General features: G+C 46.9%; 1 protein-coding gene across 14 annotated transcripts in view; it reads left to right on the top strand.

Annotated features, from left to right (window-relative positions):
* Positions 1-18,803, top strand: part of WNK1 (WNK lysine deficient protein kinase 1) — a 187,943-nt gene that overhangs the window by 160,484 nt on the left and 8,656 nt on the right. For 10 of the 14 annotated variants that reach the window (XM_075069390.1, XM_075069414.1, XM_032796747.2 and 7 more), the window contains 5 exons: positions 326-1,002; positions 8,484-8,686; positions 10,462-10,656; positions 11,797-11,889; positions 14,540-14,581. In XM_075069390.1, the coding sequence (XP_074925491.1) occupies positions 326-1,002; positions 8,484-8,686; positions 10,462-10,656; positions 11,797-11,889; positions 14,540-14,581 (1,210 nt within the window). The remainder of the gene's footprint in view (positions 1-325; positions 1,003-8,483; positions 8,687-10,461; positions 10,657-11,796; positions 11,890-14,539; positions 14,582-18,803) is intronic. The other 4 variants (XM_032796748.2, XM_075069423.1, XM_032796750.2 and 1 more) reach the window with 2 other exon arrangements.

Genomic DNA, 18,803 nt, shown 5'->3' on the forward strand with positions numbered 1-18,803 from the left:
ATTCTCTCAGTAAAATTTCTTCACAACCAGACTTAAAGATGTAGTTCTTGGAAGAACAGATGTGGGTGTGTATGAAACAAGCTGAGATGGCTTAGCTCCAGACCAGATGACATTTAGCCTGCCTTTACCTAGAACTCTGGGATGAGTGGATATATGGCCAGGAAAAGGAGAAGGCAACTTGCTTTGCTTTGCTGTGCTCAAAGCAGCTGGTTAGTTTTCCCAGTTTGACATGTTTCTGACCATAGAGGTCAGCTAGAGCCTGTCACACACATTGCTGTGCAGGGTTCAGAATGCTGTGCTCACTTAGTGTTTCCATCACTTCTAGGTGTCTGTGGCAGTGGATAATGTACTGAGAGAGAGTGACAGTAAACCTGAAGAAACTAAGCCTGTGCATTTTGAGACAACCTCCTCTGATTCATCTTTGTCTGGCAGTAGTCCAGAGAGTACGCTTGTGAAGCAGACTTCCAATGAGACAACAAAGGCTACCACCGGTACCTCCTTAGATGTGACAGATGATGTTGTTTCACAGACATTTCCTGCCATACAATTGCCATCAGAGGCTGGGCAGCCAACTAAAGTTGGGCGCTTTCAAGTGACGACAACAACAGACCAAGTGGGTCGTTTTTCTGTGTCCAGAACTCAAGATGAGGTCACCTGTGTGGAGAGAGAACCCCCAATGACTCTTCCTCTTTCTGTGGATTCAGAACCAGTTTCTCCTCCACCTATGACTCCAAAGAAAGAGGTGCCAGAGTTGGTGGAGCCAAGGCAGTCTCTGCTTATGAATGGGCCATCATCTGATCTGGAGGCTGCCTTCCTGAGTGGAGCGGCTCAAGAACTGGATGATGGCTCAGGTAGCCCAGACTCTCTCCAACCACTGGGTTCAAAGATCAGTCTCCCCATCCAAAGCTTTAGCAACTCATTGAATTCTTCCTACATGAGCAGCGATGAGTCAGATATTGAAGATGAAGACTTGAAATCAGAGCTACGCCAGTTGCGGGAAAAGTAAGATTTCTTCTTTGAGAATGTTTGTGTGAACTGTAACAGTTGCTTGTCTGAATTTCTCCTCTGTATGGCAGGTCAGAGTGCTCATAAAGGAAAGAGGAAAAAGGACTGATTTTTAGAATGAGCCTCTGTTAAATATCATAAGCCGGTTTGTTTATAAGCCAATCCCCCCCCGCCAAGATGGATAAATAAAAATGGAAAATTTTTATAACCCGTTCATAAGCCGACCCTATAATTCAGGGGTCAGCAAGCTTTGGCTCCCAGGTCATCAGGATAAGCCGCTGGTGGGCCAAGATGGTTTGTTTACCTTGAGCGTCCGCAGGCACAGAGGTAAACCTAAGTGAACAAAGTGTCCCAGCGCACCAGCTGCTTACCCTGACGGGCTGGGACAGCAACTTGTGGGAAATTTTTTGTAGGGAGAAGCTGGGAGTCAGAGGAGTAACCCCTGTGACCACCCCCCACATGACGCCAACCCTAGCCTGGGACCCCACACTCTCCCCATCCCATCCCTTCCCAACTTATCTGGGGAGGGCCAGGGGAGGATGTCTCTGGCCTGGCCGCAGCCTGCTCCGATGGGTGGGGCAGCGTGGCCACAGCCTGCCAGCCCTGGAGCTGCAGCTACTTCAGAGGCTAGAGGGAGGATGGCATGGCCAGAAGTGGAGAGACTCTGGCCCTGCCTCTTCCCTTCTGGCTCTGCTGGCTGTGCTGCCTCTCCTTGCACCCTCTGTTGGTGGGAGGGGTTGTGTCCCACCTCTCCCTCTATACCCGTTCATAAGCTAACTCTCTTCTCTGGTGCTTCCCTATTTTACTAAAAAAATTCGGCTTATGAATGAGTATGTACGGTATTTTTCTATAGTAATTGCCCATTTTCACATAGGGTAAAATTAGTTTACTGGTAAATGAATGTGAGGTTCTTCGAGTGGTTGCTCATATCTATTCCAGTTAAATGTGTGTGTGCCACATGCACAGTCGCTGGAAAGTTTTTCCCCTAGCAGCACCTGTTCTGTTGGCTGGGGAGCCCCCTGGAATGGTGCCTTTCATGGTGCTCAATATATGATCCTGCTGACCCAGTGCCTCCTCAGTTCCTTCTTACTGCCAGTAACAGTCATTGGAACTGCAGTGACTTGCTCAGCAAGCTCTCCTCATTTTCCCTAGCTTTCAGTTTAGTTTAGTTTGCAGTTTATTCCTAGCCTTGTTAAGCTTTGTTTTAATGTTTTTGGTTGTTACAGCAGATAGCAGTTGGGAGTGGGGGGTCTTCCCCTTTGCCCTGACCATGTTCCTTGCTAGGACTCAGAGTATGCCGAAGTCTCAAGCGTTCAAACCCTGCAAGTCCTGAAACAAGACCATGATAACAGGCAACCCCCAGAATGCTTGCTTTAAGTGTCTGGGGGAAGCACACCAAGCGGACAAGTGCAGGATTTGTTAAGGGTTTCACTTCGGAACAAAAAAGCAGTGAGATTTTTGCCTCAAGCAGCCCCTTATGGAGGCGGCACTTAGACTGCAACCTACGTTGGCACGGCAAGACCCGGCATCAAGCTTGTGGGTGCGCAGTGCCCTAGCAGCAGTGATAGAAGTGGCACTGCGGAAGGACTCTGGGAGAGACCTATGACACTGCCACTCACTGGCACCAAAACCAGCAGGACTGACCCAGCACCGGTCCCATTCCCTGATGCAGCAGTGGCACTGGAAGCAGGGGAGGAGTGGATCTCAGACTCAAAGATGCACCCCTTTGGAGCTGGCCAATGGGGCACATCCCAGAGAGGAGCACCCAGGGCCGAAGACTTTGGAGGAAGTACCATTGACTTTCGTGCCCCACAAGGGGGACCGTCGAGTCTGGTGCCATTGGATTCCCTAAGTCAGATCATTAGAGTGGATGGCAATTGCACCTCCTCAGACACCTTTGAGGCCGTGAGTGACCTAATCGCCATGACGGCACCATGGTTCCCGGTCCTTCGAGCCAAGCCTCTGGTACCAGAACATGTGGTACTGTCTTATGGCAAACCAGCGATGCTTCGTCCTTCAGCACTGCCGGTGGAATCCCTCTGCATAGCTCCATGTCATGCCAATGCTCTCGATTGTGACACTGATCTCCATCACGCAGCAGGTCCCACTCCTGGCACCAGTTATCTCGGCACTGGTCAGCTTCACGGCACCACTCTGGCTGTTGCGGTCCCAGTCCCCATCTTCGGACTCAAAGACCGGGTCTAGGTACTCAGTGGGGCCAGCACCCAGTCAGGCCGTGGAAGGGCTGAGGTGAGGGCAGGGCTGTGGCCTGTGCAGTGGCAGAGCCCAGCGCAGTGCCTATTTTGGACCCGTGGGCATACCACCAGGCCCAGGGCGCCCAATCCAAAGGTTCCTGTTTGGTGGCTTCTGAACTGTGGGTGCCGGAGGCATCAGCCAGTCACCCCACCCCTAGTGGTGCTGAGGAGGTACTGGTTGCACTACCTCCCCTGGAACCAGCCCCAGTTCCTGAGCCTGATCCAGGTATGGTTGGCCCTGTCAGAGAGGCAGGACAAGAGGCCCCTGGAGACCAAGCGGGTCAGGAAGACCCTGTTCCCCCATTAGCCGCTGCCTCATCCTCCCTGGATGAAGCGGTTGCAGGCACTTCCACCTCTGGACCGCCCCCCATAGACAGCCGTGCCCAACACAACCTCCTTCATAGGGTAGCACAAAATATGGGCCTGGATATCGAGGAGGTGGTGGAGTCAGAGGATCCGATGGTTGACATCTTAGCTCTGGAAGGCTTGTTGAAGGTGGCTCTACCCCTCATCAATACTATACAGGCCAATACTAACACCATTTGGCAGACCCTGGCCTCCATCTCTCCCATCGCAAAGGGTGTGGAGAGGAAGTATTTTGTCCCATCTAAGGGGTACAAATATCTCTTCACACACCTGCAGCTTTGCTCATTGGTGGTGGCTACAGTAAATGAAAAGGAGAGGCAGGGACAACAAGCTCCAGTGCCTAAGTCCAAGGACACCAAGCACCTAGATTTATTCGAGTGCAAAGCGTATTCCATGGTGGGGCTGCAACTCAGGATTGCCAACCAGCAGGCAGTTCTGAGTAAATAACAGCTTCAACTCCTGGAACTCAATGCTCAGGTTTAAGGAGCTGGTGCCAACAGAGTCCAGGGAGGAGTTTGGAGTGACAGTGGAGGAGGGCAAGGCGGTGGAATGGACCTCTTTACAAGCCTCACTGGATACTGCAAACGCAATGGCATGCACCTTGTCCTCTGGTATTACCATGAGGCATATTTTTTGATGGGGCCGGTCTGTTTGCAGAGCAGACTGACTGTGACTCTAGAGGGGGAAGGGTAGCTCAGTGGTTTGAGCATTGACCTGCTAAAGCCAGGGTGAGAGTTCAATTGCTGAGGGGGCCATTTAGGGATCAGGGGCAAAAATCTGTCTGGGGATTGGTCCTGCTGTGAGCAGGGGGTTGGACTAGATGTCTTCCTGAGGTCCCTTGCAACTCTGATATTCTATGATTCTAGGCTGCATAGCCTAAAGGACTCCAGGGCTACCATGAAATCCTTGGGTACATATACCCCAGCAACCCAACATAAGTATTTCAAGCTTCAGCAGCAGCAGCGCTGCTATCCTCCTCGGCTGAGGCAGGACTTTTATAGAAAGGGGGACAAGAATGGCAGAGACAAGCCTTCCCACCCCCTGCCCGGGCAGGGCCCGGTCCCGGTCCCGACTAAACCATCATCTGGTTCAAAGCAGGCCTTCTGAAGGTGAACCTGAGGACAGCACACCAGCCGCAATTCTGGATCCTTCCCTGTCTGTCTTGAATCATCCGTCCCACTTCTACTGTGCTTGGGCCTAAATAACTTTGGACTGCTGGGTTCTCTGTACCATAGAAGCGGGATATTCTCTCCAGTTCTGCTTCTACCCTCCCTTCCACCCCCTTCCCTATCCCTCTTCAGGGAACGCTTTTCACAAGCAAGTTGGTTCCTCAGGAACTATGGGGCAAGGGATTCTATTCCCGATACTTCCTAATCCCCAAAGCCAAGCTGTGGGGGAGGGTCTCTGTCTCAGACCCATTCCAAGTCTGTGAGGACTCAAGTTCATGGTAAAGTTGAAGTTCCACATGGTCTTCCTGGGCACAATTATGCCGTCTCTGGATCTGGGAGACTGATATGCCGCCCTAGGCATGAAAGACGCGTGCTTCCATATAGCTATTCAGCCTGCACACAGATGGTTCTTACAATTTACGGTTCTTCCATTTGGCATCTCAACAGCCTCCAGAGTGTTCACCGAGTGCATGTTGGTCATGGCTGCATTGCACCATTGGAGGCAGGTGCAAGTATACCCCTACCTTAACGACTGGCTGCTCAGGGGCTGTACTGGGGGCAGGTGGACTCTTCAGTCTGATTGGTCAGATCCACATTTGAGAGACTGGGTCTCCTCTTCAACTTGAACAAGTCAGCCTTGTCACTGACCCCAAGAATAGAGTTCTTCGGGGTGGTGTTAGACTCAGTTCAGGCAAGAGCACTTTTGCCAGAGTCCAAGCCATGACAGACTTCATTCAAGGCCTGAGGCAATATCTTACCACTGTAGCAAGGGGATGCATGAGTCGTCTTGGCCACATGGCAGCCTGCACTTGTATGACCCAGCATGCTAAACTGATACTCAGGCCTCTACAGGCATGGCTCACTTTGGCCTATCACCCAGGAGGCGACAGCCTGAATTCAGTGATTATGGTGCCGGGGCAGGTGCCAGGTCCCTTTGATGGTGGCTCCACCCTCGGACAGTGTGTGAAGGAGTCCCTTTCAACAGCTCTCAGCCCTCCTTGTCCTTAGTAATGGAAGTGTCAGCTCTGGGATGGGGTGCGCATTTGGGAGCCCTCCAAACACAGGGCCTTTGGTCGCAGGACTAGCTCGCTCTCCATATCAACATCAAGGAGCTGAGGGCAGTGCGACTAGCGTGCTAGACCACAAGGTCAATGCGTAGCAGGTCTGACAACACCACTGTCTTGTTTTATATCAACAGGCAGGGTGGAGCCTATTTCTCTCCTCTACGTTGGGAAGCCCTCTGGCTGTGGGAGTTTTGCATAGGACGCTAGCATGTGAATGGTGTGGGCTATCTACCAGGAGTTCAGAACGTGCTGGTGGAACACCTCAGCGGGTCCTTCTGCAATCATGAGTGATTCATCTGCCCGGATGTCATACGTGCCATCTTCCAAAGGTGGGGGTGTCATCAGGTCGATCTGTTCGACACCTGGAGCAACAAAGTGCCCAATGGTTCTGCTCCTTCCAGAAACACAGCCCAGGCTCAATCACAGATGCATTTCTGCTACCCTGGGAGGCCACTTGCTCTACACCTTCCCCCCCATTCCCTCTTGTGCACAAGATCCTACTCAAACGTCCGCAGGGACAGGGCAGAGATAATTCTGGCGGCACCAGCATGGCTTCGACAACATTGGTACACCACACTCCTGGAATTGTCAGGGGATGCCCCGACTATGTTGCTTCTCCTATCAGAACTGATCATTTAGGTCCATGGTAATCTTCATCACCCCAACCTGCAGTCCCTCCATCTCATGGCTTGGAAGCTTCATGGAGGAGCTCCATGGAGTTCCTGTGCTCAGAATAGCTAAGGGAGGTCCTACTTAGCAGCAGGAAGCCCTCACCTAGAGCCACATCTGGCAAAGTTTGAAAGATTTACTTGTTGGTGTGACTAGCATCGTACATTCCCTTTTCAGGCACCTATACCTCTTATCTTAGAGTACCTTCTGTGCCTGAAACCGCAAGGCTTGGCAGTGTCCCCCATAAAGGTACACCTTCCTGCTATTTTGGTTTTCTGCCCGGGAGCGTCTGGATGCTCCATTTTCGCCAACTCCATGGTTGGTCGGTTCCTCAAGGTTCTGGAACAGCTACATCCCGAGATCAGACAGCCTGTCCCCATGTGGGACCTTAACCTGGTCTTCTCCAGGCTAATGGGGTCCCCATTCGAACCACTGGCGACTTGCTCCCTTCTTTGTCTGTTGTGGGAGGTTGCCTTTCCGGTCACCATTACATCAGCAAGGAGGGTGTCTGAGTTAAAGGCCCTTATCTCAGACCCAACTTATACGGTTTTCCACAGGGATAAGATGCAACTCAGACCTCACCTGGCCTTTCTTCCTACGGTTGTGTCACACTTCCACACTAGTCAGAACATTTTCCTGCCTGCTTTTTATCCTAAGCCTCATTCCAGTAGCCATGAACAGAGACTGCACTCCCTGGATGTTAGGCAAGCACTAGTCTTCTATATCAAGCGCAGGAAGTCGAACCAGTTGTTCATAGCACTGGCAGACCGGATGAAAGGACTCCTGCTCCCATCTCCAAGAATATCTTCTTGGATCACGTCGTGCATCTGCACACGCTACGAGCTGGCCACATTACCAGCCCTGGCTCTTACTGCACACTTCACGAGGACTCAGGCTTTATAAGCTATGTTCCTGGCTCAGATCCCGATACAAGAAATCTGTGGGGTAGCAACTTGGCCCTCAGTATATAGATCACCTCACTACACCATCATCTGGCATGCCAGAGATGATGCAGCTTTCAGCAGAGCAGTGCTCTAATCAGCGATTCCATAACTCTGACCCCACTGCCTAGGTAAGGCTTGGGAATCGGTATGAGCAATCACTTGAAGAAAAAAAGGTTTCCCTCTGGTAACAGTTGTTCTTCAAGATGTGTTGCACCTATCCATTCAAAACCCACCAACCCTCCCCTCTGTCGGAGTAACCAGCAAGAAGGAACTGAGGTGGTGCAGGGCCATTATTGAGCGCCATAAAGACGCCACTCCAGGGGGCTCCACAGCCAACCCGATGGGTGCTGCCAGGGGAAAAACTTTCCGACTACTGCACGTGGTGCGCACACACGTAATTAGAATGGACATGAGCAACACATGTCGGAAGAATAACAGTTACGAGGTAACTGGTTTTTTCTACACACACACACTATTTATGCTCAGTTTTAACGGATATCTCTTGTGTATAAATGTGTGTCACAAGTTGATCTAGTCAAGTGCCAGTGTCTCCTTTGAAAATAGAACTTAAGTTCCTAAACCTCCTAAGGGCACTTGAAAATGTTATCCTGAGCCCATAGGGATAGGGACAAAGACGTCAGAGAAGACTGAGCTGCCTGAGTTCTTGTGTTATTTTCTAAGATAGGCTAGACTTCATGCATAAGTGCCTGTGAAAAACACCCACCCACGTACGTGTGTGTATGTGCATATTTTTAAGGATAGCTGGCAGTTTTAGATCTTGTACATATAAAACATCAGAAGAATCTGAGACAATACCAAGCCTAGTGGAAATTTCAAAGTACTCTTGTCCTAGGAAAGTTACAATTTCTATAAAGAGAATGAAGCAAGTGATTTTTGAGTGTGGCATCCAGCTTGCTAATTGTGGCCAAAATTTTCCATCCTCAGAGAGAAAGCCGTTCAGTGGGATGGGACAGGACTGTTAAGTTCTTATTCATGCTCTTAACTCTTTAGGCACTATAAAGAGATCCAGGAGCTGCACAATCGCCAGAAGCAGGAAATTGAATTGCTGTACACCAAACTGGGAAAGGTCCCCCCTGCAGTAATCATCCCCCCAGCTGCTCCTCTCTCAGGGAGGAGGAGGAGACCTACTAAAGGAAAAGGCAGCAAATCCAGCCGCAGCAGCTCCCAGGGTAATAAGAGCCCTCAGCTGCTAGGTAAGGCACCCTCAGGTTTCTGTACCAATGTGACACGCAGGGTGAATTGTTTATTAGCACCTTTTTGATTCTGTCTAAACTCTTTTTTTTACAATAGACCATAGTTCAAATAAGAGACAACATATGTATTATTTCAACCCAGAGTAGGAAGAATATTAAATATGTTTTTCGTATTATTTAATGTACAAATACAAAATAAGCCTTGAAAAATTGTTGGCGCCTGCCACACTCTTCTGAAAACATGAATGTGGTACTGGCCACAAAAAGGTTGGGGACCACTGCTGTACTTGGTGGTATTTCTGTTCCTTTGACTCCTGTTGCAGATGTCTTTATTTTCTTTAATAGCTGCTTAATAGCACAGCATCTTGTTGTTTCAGTGAAGTTATAATCTCATTTTTTGACATCAGTCTGCTGTGGAAGTGACTGCAATGTCACAAATTAAGCATCTCATGTAATTATAGGATTAAATGAGGAAAAAAATGGATTTTGAGGGAAGCCATTCTTATTAAAACACAACAGTTTTCCTAACTAGCAACAGTAGTCAGAAAATTAGGTCCATGAAAATCAAAGTTCCTTCCCCAGCACATGCGAAGATCCCTCTAAAACCCTGTGAATGCCATTGAGCACATGGATGTGGGAAGGCCAGCATTGTGAATGGAAATATTTGTTGAAGTGGCTATGCTCAGGGTTGAGTCCACAGGACACAGCAGGGCACATATCTTCAAGTGAATTTTCCTTCCACAAACTGCATCAGTGGTCTTTGTGAAATGGATCGGTGGTCTGCCTAGCAATTTTAGCATTAATTGGCCTGCCTGTTAGTAGTCTCAGTGCAAAGACCAAGGATTGAATGGAAGTTCAGTATCCACTGTCCATTTTACTGACAGAAGAGGTCCCTCCAGGTCAAGGTGGTAGTGCATTGGCAGGGTATTTTGGGAAAGCTTGCACTGTCTGTGTCTCTTTTGTGGATAAGTGGGATTTTCTATCTCCAGTGCTGTCAGCTTCTCACATGACGACAACACCAAAGTTTTTTTTAAAAGATCAGGTTTATAGATGACACTCCCAAACACTTGTTTAAATATTTCACTATTCTGAGAATGAGATGCAAAAATCCCTGCTGTTGTATCTTCTCTGGGGACTGTTATGTGAGCAGTGTATTCTGACCTAAATGGCTCACAGAACAGAAGATGACTCTCTATACCAATGAATGAACTAAAACTATTATCAAGCAGAATTTTGCTTTCAAAACAAGATTCTCGGTAATAGATTGGCATCTGTCAAAGTAATGACACCTTTTCTCCCCATGCTCCATCAGCTGCACTGCTTAATTCTGCTCTTGCATGCAATGGAGGAGCTATCTTGACATACTGAGGCAGAATAGGGCTGTAATTAGAAGCCTTTCTAAAAAACAGTTTTATTCAAAATTCTGCTCCTGTCTCCTTTCTCAGCAACAGCAAAGTCCCCTCTGTATCCTTTGATAAGGCATGATAATCTAGATATAAGAATCCTGGCAAAAGGGTGAAGGCCCTTCCCTTGGATTTTCCTGCTGATCTTACATTCTCAGCATTTCTCCCTTATCACTCCTACAAATCCCTCCCAGTGATAGGTTTTAGTTCTAATTATTCACTGCGGATTTTTCCTGTTAAATCTCCCAAGCATTCATCAGCTCTAGACACACTTCCTTCTGTCCCAGGGAACAGTGGAAAAGCCTCTGAGGTGAGGTGGGGAAGCTGAATGTCTATATTGTCCTGTGTCCTGATTCTTATTTCTTTTTATAGGCAACCTGTCTTCTCAGAGTGCCCCCTCAGTCTTGCCCCCCCAGCAGACCCTTCATCCTCCTGGAAATGTCCCAGAGACTGGGCAGAACCATCTGTTACAGCCCCTTAAGCCATCTCCTTCTAGTGAGAACCTCTGCTCTGCCTTCACAAGTGATGGCGCTGTTTCAGTACCAAGCCTTTCTGCACCAGGCCAAGGTAAGAACTTCTATGAAATTAATGCTAAGTCTTACACTAGGGAGTTCACAGCCTCAAAATACAGTAGATTGACTTCAGGATATGGCCTGTGATTAGAGACCGATCAGGGTGTTAGTCTCTCTTTGTGAGGCCCAGCCCACTATTTGCAGTTAGATTTCTAAGTTTTCAGGTTGGGAAAATCAGAGGTGAGGTAATGAGGGGGTAACATACTGCCCCTTCTGCTCTAATGACAGCACTGAAAGGTTAGAAAAACCTGAAGAGGCTGAAGAAAATCCTTCAGAAAATGCAACTAACTCTGCAGTTCTATTGACTAAAAAATTCTGGAGATAAGGATGTAAAATATGAGCACACAGGAGGGGGTAGTTAATAGCTCTTTTCCTTATAGCACCCAGATTGGGCATTTATCCGTCTGATAAGGTATTAGAGCTTTAACTAGTCTCTGGAAGGCTCTGCTTGATATCTGGGGGCCTCCTTTCTTCCACTCATTAAAGATTGTTGGTCTATTTGTGTATTGCTTTATTCATTTCTATGATTCACAATTGTTCCATTTTTCCATATACGCTGTTTTACAAATACCCATTGTAAATGTTCCCATGAGACGAGTTGAATGCAGCAGTCTCAACAAGCCGGTGGTGGTTTTGTTTGAATTAATGTGTGGAGTAAAATGTAGACATTGATAGGAAAAAGGATCAACAAGTAAAAGAATGGAAGATGGAAAGCTGCTCCTTCAGAAACCTTTCCTTCTGGGGATTCTCTTCCCTTTCTCCACTAACCTGTTTCAGAAATGTTGGGGCTACTAATGTGTAACTTCCTGTGTCCTGAAGTTGTGCAGTGTCTTATGTAATTGAGAGAATGCCTTTGCCAGGAGTTAGACTCAGCTGTAAAGTGCAGCCTTATTCTTAATGGATTAGGTATTGGAAGGTAGCATTCTTTTAGCAAAAAACAAACTCGACCTATGAGTGGAGGAAGAGTCGTTGTTCCTTGTACTGTGTACATATCCCCTACTCCATCTCTTGAGGCTTGTTCTTGTGTGCCATGTTACTGCATTTCACCCATCCAACCTCAAGTTGCTAACATCTTGTAGTTGTGTTCTGTCTCTTCTCTCCTTTCTCTGTTCTTCCCTTTCTTGTTTTATCACAGGCTGTGCGAAGTTTAACTGTGCATCTGAGCGGGTGATGTTCAAGCCTGGTGGCAGGAGGACCCGATTTCTGAGTACGCCCTGCTTGGCTCTTTGTGTGTAACACCTTTACTCCTTCTTTGTCTTCGTTTTTTTTTTTTCTGCTGCTTGGATCTGATGTCTCATGCAGCCCATTTTTTTCTGCCTACTTGTATTCCCTCCACTTCATGGCTCTGCTTAACAGCTCTTAATACACCTTAGAAGTTTGGGTTCTCATGTTAAGTGTCAGGTTCAATACAAACCTTAGCAAGGGCCAAATAACTTAGATAAACTTTTAGGAAAACTTGTATGTGGGAAATAGAGTTCTTCAAGGAATTAGCAGAGACTGGGGGGAGGACACAAGATATATGAATATATGGGCCTTGCCTTATGGTTTCACTTATGATTGTTACAGATTGTACTTGTTGACACCAAGGAGACTTCTGGGGAAAAATCTGGTTCTCCTCAGTAGCATTGAGGGTGGCAGAGAGAGGGCTGCCCATTCCAAATTACAGCAATGGGGGTGTATGGTGTGTACTGTCTTTCCTAATAGGAAAAAGTAGCTGCCTTAATGAAAATGTGAAATAAATTTCTATGGCTTCTTCCTCCAACACATCTCCCTATAGGGTGAGTAAATCTTTGCATGCTGTTCCCAGAAGTGCTCAGTGTAAATGCTGAGGTAATCAGCATTTACACTTCTCATAATCACTGAGTAACTAGTGACTAAAACTTGCACTGTTTAAAGGTATTAGCCATGTGTGCAAAGGAACACTCAGGCCAAATGATCGTGTTCCATATTAGTAGCCAAGGGACCTATGTTCAGAAAGGGCTCTTCGTATTGAGGATTGGAGGCAGATTATACATGCCATAGGTAGAGGGTTGTGGTGAGAGAAACTCCTCAAAACACCCCTTTCTTCCCAGCCCACAAAAAATACTCCACATCCTTCTTATTTAAGGCCATTCCAGCTGTCCTAGCAAACTAGTTCAAGTGTAAAAGCGGAGGGGGCAGGGAGGTAATAAGATGGGGGTTTTGACCTATGAGCCTCAAACTTCTGATGTGGTTATTTGAAGTGTTTAAATGCATGGGCTAAGGCTGCAAAAACTATGCTTTTTTCCTGGGAGTGATACAAAATCCCACTATGCTTCCAATGTAGACAGTACCTTTGAATGCTGACACTCCTCTCTCTCCCTCCCCACCCTCCGCAGATGACCGGGTATGTGAGCAGCCCTGTGAAATGGCCTTCATTTGCCACATTTCACACACATTCCACAGACTTGTAGCATTTGTCCTCCTACAGCATGCAGCAGCTCAGCTGGGCTAGGGATCTTTGTGGATGAACTCCAATGAACAAAGCAACAGTTACAGAGCAAGCCTTCTACAGAGACAGCTGCAATGGAACTGACAATTTATCCTCTTTATATTGAGAGGAGGGTGAGAAGAGTCCTTAATTGTTGAGTTTTTCAGCAATACTTTAAACCCTGCCATAAATAAATTTGCAATATTGGGACTAAATGCACTATTAGTGCATAATTGCTCGTGTAACTTTTCAACTCTCCCTGCTGCTTGGCCTCCAAACAACACAGCTTTAAAAGCTTTGAGCAGGTAGATTAAGGGTATTGAAGGGATGTGCAAAGAATGTCCATTTGGATTGCCAAGCTTTATAGTTTCTTTTCCTGGAAGAAATTAAATTTTTAGAAAATCTGGGAAAGCATATATTTTCCCTATGCCTTTATTGGAAGGGTAATACAAAGAACAGTAGGGGTGTTACTCCTTCACTCTCAGCCTCTGAGATTAGCATTGTGAGCTGGATGTACTTATCGTTACTGCTTTCTTACATGGTAGTGTACCATTAGCTTGTCACAATCTCAGTCCAGCTGTCAGGCCTCTTGAGGCAAACTATAAAGCCTCTCCTGAGAAGCAGGTAGCATGCTGTGGTGGGATGGATTGTTTTCACTCCTGAAATTTGACATTGGTGGATGGACCTTCTAAAAGGTTTATTGTAGCTGTCCTGTAAAAGTGGGTAATGCTTCCAATAGCGCAGCTTGGCTTGAATGCTCAGTTTGTTTACAGGTTGCTTGCTTCCTGGAATCTGATATACTGTCTCAGCCACTTCTGGAGAGTGGGGGAAAAACACCTAGTTAGGAAAAGCAGTGAAGAGGAAACAGTGCGTTGATCAATAACATGCTTTTAACTGTGCAGCTGGAGGAGCTGATTGGTACAGGCCCAGTAAGCTTCTCCGTAATTGTTGCACTAACATTTCAGAAAATATGGAAGGGGGATGTAGTGACAGATGGTGAGAGTACATGATCCACGCTTGGATCCTCTGAGTACTCCACAAATTCTCAGACGAATGAAAGCCATGAGGGACCCTTTCCCTTTCTAGATAGAGGTGGGAGATTTTTTGCTGTTGCTCGTGTGGTAAACAGCCAGTGATCAATAAGTACCAGCCCTAAACACCAGCATATCCCTAACATTCTTAAGGTACCACTAGATTTCAGAACAAACATATTAGTCTCGTTTTTGCGAGAGCACAAATGATGAAACACTGTCTTGTGGTCTGGGTATTTCCATAGAACATCCACTGGGCTCTCAATGTAACTGCAGCCAGTGGCAGTGTCCAGCTGTACCGTCTCCTTTCTCATTGGGCTTTATGTGCTGTTTGCTGATATTAAACACTTACCACTGTTTCTCTTATTTTAACAAATTACTCTTTCTTTGTGCTTCAGGGAAGATGGTGAAAAAAGTCTGTCCTTGCAACCAGCTCTGTAGTAATTATCTATCTTCTGTTATTTCTGGTCCCTGTTTGTGAGTTTCCCTCTGATCAGTGAAGCCTAACCTCTGTGACTCTGTCTCCAGCACAGCATCTGTCTCTGTCTCGATTATCCCCTCTAACATGTGTTCCTTTGTTAACATGTTAATAGGTTCTGGCTGCCTATTCATTTTTGCAGTGGGAAATGAACTGCTGTTCAGTACTGTAGAGGCTTGCTGGCCCTCAGCTTAGCTGTGGAACTCCTTGCTGATTGGTAATGACAATGAATTGTGAAACAGGATCAGTTGCACACAGCAATGCTGATGTGCTAAAATTACCCCTTTGTGCAGCAGGATTTGCTTGTAATGACTATGCTGAAGGGGTTTGCCTACTATTGTCTCCTGATTCCATTGCAGAGACTCCTTCACGATCTTAAAGGGTAAGGACAAGCCATTAAACGGCTTCAGCCTGTGCACCCAAAACAGGAACAGTTTAGATATGCCTAATCTAAGTTTGCTGGTATTATCTAAGGTTGTCTTTGAGGGTGGGTGCTCAAGGTGGTTTCCAAGGGAGGAAATAAAAGGGGGCAGAGAATGAAAGCATGATGGAGTAACGGGCTGAGGGGAGAAGTCTGTTTGTTTGTTTTTTTCATTTCAAATCTTTCATTATGTCAGCAGACAAGAAACTGGGACGTTTGCTGTGGCTGAGCAGGACTAGAGGGGGTTGTTTCCATTGAATGCCATGAATCTAAGCACTCCCCTTTCAGACTCTTCTGGATGGCTTTAGGTTTGGATTAGAGCAGAATAACCAACTTCTGAGATTTAAAATCCCTGAGAATGTTTGTTTAATAAAATGCTGTTGATAAGGAAATGAGCCTTGTATTATTAGCAGCTCATGGTTTACGGCACAGGCCAATCCTACTCTGTCGCTGTTGTGAGGCTGAGACAAGTGCTCATTAGTTAACAAAATCACTTTGTAGACAACAGAAGCTACTCAAAGCAAGCATTTCAAAATGCTTGTAAATCCCATTGCACATTTACAGGCAAATACACTCTGTCTCTTGACTAAATGTGCCTGTCTCTCCCAACCCCGTGTCTGTGGATTAGGTTGGAGACACTGGGGTATGAGCTGTAATTCCTGACCAAAATGTAACTGGGTATACAATGTATAAATGTATCAAGCAGTGGGGTGCAGATGACTGGCCATCAGGAAGGGGCTGAGAGGTGCTGGTTCCTGCATGAACTCTTGACTATGGAATGTGATTATCTTGCTGTCTGTTTTGGTACCTCCTGTTAAGTACCTTTTGCTTTGTCACTCTTGCCTGTTTATGTGGATTCCAACTTCACCCTTTCACTTGCTTTGCTGCCTTGTCAGATAATTGTTCCAGGCCCTTTCACGTTACACATGCTTGAGATTTTCATTGTTCCATCACAGTTTCCTTAGCACACTACACAGTATGGTCCTGTTACTCTGTTCCTTTTGAACTCCCACCACGTTTGTCAGAGAGGCCCTCTGTTCTCTTCCCCCTTCATCTGTGTTGCTGCATGGGGCTTCTTGCTCCTAAAGATTACACACCTATTATTAGGTACTATAGGTGGGGAGAGGGTTTCATGTTTTCTAGACAGTGCTGGGAGAGGGGATAGTATTACTCACTCTAGTAGCACACTGCTCAGTTGCTACAGGTAATGAGTATGTTGCCTTTCTTCTTCAATATCATAACGAGCCATTCTAGCTGAGGTTTGGAGAGACTGATGTTCTTTCTCAGGTATGAGGGTCCTGAAGAGAGATGTCTAGGGAAGTCAGTAACAGAGAACAGCTTCACTGATTTCAGGTAGTGGTTTTGGCTTCTAGCCTTGTTCAGGAGTGAGATGGTGATTTTAGTGCTGAAGTTTTTGATAATTTTTGTCAGACCTATCTGTTCAGCACACCTGGGTTATCCCACATGCTGTGCCTGTTGTAACCTTAGTAGCAAGCCAGCAATAATTGTTTTGCAAGCCTCTTAATTCTGGTTGAGAGGCAGGTGTCCAAAGTTTGCTGATTCAGCACTGGTGTGCATCTTCCCTGTATTTTGAGGAAGAATGGTGGTTCTTTGAGTGCTGGACCCTATGTGCATTCCACTGGGGGTGCACATGCACACCATGCGCCTGAGACTGGAGAGTTCTTGCAAGTAGTGTCCATAGGTCTGCACCTTTGCTTCAGCTCCCTTCATGATCTGCGCCGAGTGTATACAAGACATGGCAGATTGACTGCCTGCCTCTCTGGTTCATTTTTACTGCCACAGGACCTGAGCTGGAATCCTCCACAGTTTCTCTTTTCTCTTCATCTTGTAAATATATTCAAAGTTACATTATCCTTAGGGGTTTCTTTAGTGTTTTTTGAGAGTTATAGTTAGCTAGTGTTAGAATCCCCACGCTGGGGAAGCTTCTTGGCATAGGACTGGCTTATCCCCAGACCTCTGGGCTTCAAAAACTGTTTCTTGCCCCTGCTGCTTTTGGTCAGTGATCATCACCACCACCAGTGCTGCCTCTACTGCCTTGAGGAGGCACTTACCTCCACCAAGTGCAGTGTCTGCCACTCCTTCTCCAGCCTAACACAGCAGGGGCAAGAGCTCTGACTTCAAAAACAAATTATGAAGCAGGGAATGAGACTCCAATCAGACTAATACTGGAGAGACCCTCCCAGAGTTGACAAGGAGCATGTCTCCTAGTTCTTTGTCTGACTCTGGTGCAGAGAAGGACAGAGGGAAGGACCTTTTGACTGGGCCTCCTCATGAGAGTAAGGGGCACTCTCTCATATTCTCTTCAATCCTGGAAGAGGAGAGATCCCTCCATGACCCCCATCTAAGTCAGGTGAGCATTCATGCCTAAGCCATAAGAGGTTAGACCTCGTAAGCCACATAGACATAGTCAAAAGACTCGGAAGTAAGAATATCTTCAGTATCAGCCTCTGTTCCAGCCTCAACACTGACTGCAGTACCATTCAAATTGAAGCACCAAAACCCAAAGGATTGGGAACTGTTGGTTACCGTCAGGTCAGAGACTCATTCACTAATAGTACTGGCACAGCCCCATAAGGAATTGCTATCAACTACCACTTCAGTGGTATGGAATAACAGTTTCAGAAATAGTAATCTATCATTGATTTATACCACTGCTGCTGATAGCTTCATTCTCCTGGATCCACAGTCTCCCTTGTTATCAGGACTTATTCTCACTAGAGAGAAACTAGTGCCTGTGAGAATCAAGGACTCTGGGAGAAGGCTGTCCTGTCTGCTAGTCTTGGATTTCTCTGTGGATCTGTTGGCACTGCTGATGGACCTATATCTGAATTTTTCATCTTGGGAAGGGTCAGAGAGACTGGTGGAGCAGCTTCTGCTCCACCCAGGGAGATTCAACCCAGACAGGAGATTGAGAATTTCTTGGAATCAGCCTCGACTGTACAGGTAGGATCTTCCTCCTCAGACCGGTGGTACTCAGTGCCTTGGAGGTCACTACAACCTGGCTTCAACCCCTCATACTGCCCTTATTGGGGTTCTTGGGACCCTTACGCATGTTACCTAGAATCTATCAGTTCCAATGGGGACTCTCATACCACTCTTCTCCAAGGGGCCAGTCTGAACCCTTGAGTCCATGGAAAAAGGAAAGAGAATCTGGTTCCAACACGGGTATCTTCCTTACCTGATGAAGTGGTCGCTCCAGCCTCTCAGTCTCTCCTGGATGATCATAGACCGTCCCAGGAGCTTATATGGAGAATGGTGGAAGAGCTTCAGATCTCTTTAGAGAAAGTCCAGGACACTGATCATAAGCTCCTGGATATCCTCCAAACTGCAGGTTCCAGTCGAGTTGCTCTCCTGGTCAATGGAGCCATTCTGGAACCAGCTAAAGCTGTGCCTCTACTCACAAGAGGGCAGAGACATTGTCATGACTAGAGGAACAGAGTTCTTGTTCAGAGCAGGGTGGGTAAACTCCTTGGTAGTCTAGGCAGCCACTGAAAGATCCAGACAACAGCACCAAGGACCACCCCCGCAGGTAAGGAGGCAAATGTCTCAACCTTATGGGGAGAAAGATTGTTACATCTACCAGTCTACAGTTTAGGATCAGGTTATCAGACTTTTCTTGCCAAATAATATTCCTTGAACTGCTCATAAGTTTCTAGACTTTAAGGATAAATTGCTCATTTCAAGCACTTATTGACGGCAGAGTGGTGGCCAGGATCTTTCTGTGGGATGTAATTGATGTGGC

Source organism: Chelonoidis abingdonii, chromosome 1 (assembly GCF_003597395.2).
Source record: "Chelonoidis abingdonii isolate Lonesome George chromosome 1, CheloAbing_2.0, whole genome shotgun sequence".
NCBI lineage: Eukaryota > Metazoa > Chordata > Testudines > Testudinidae > Chelonoidis > Chelonoidis abingdonii.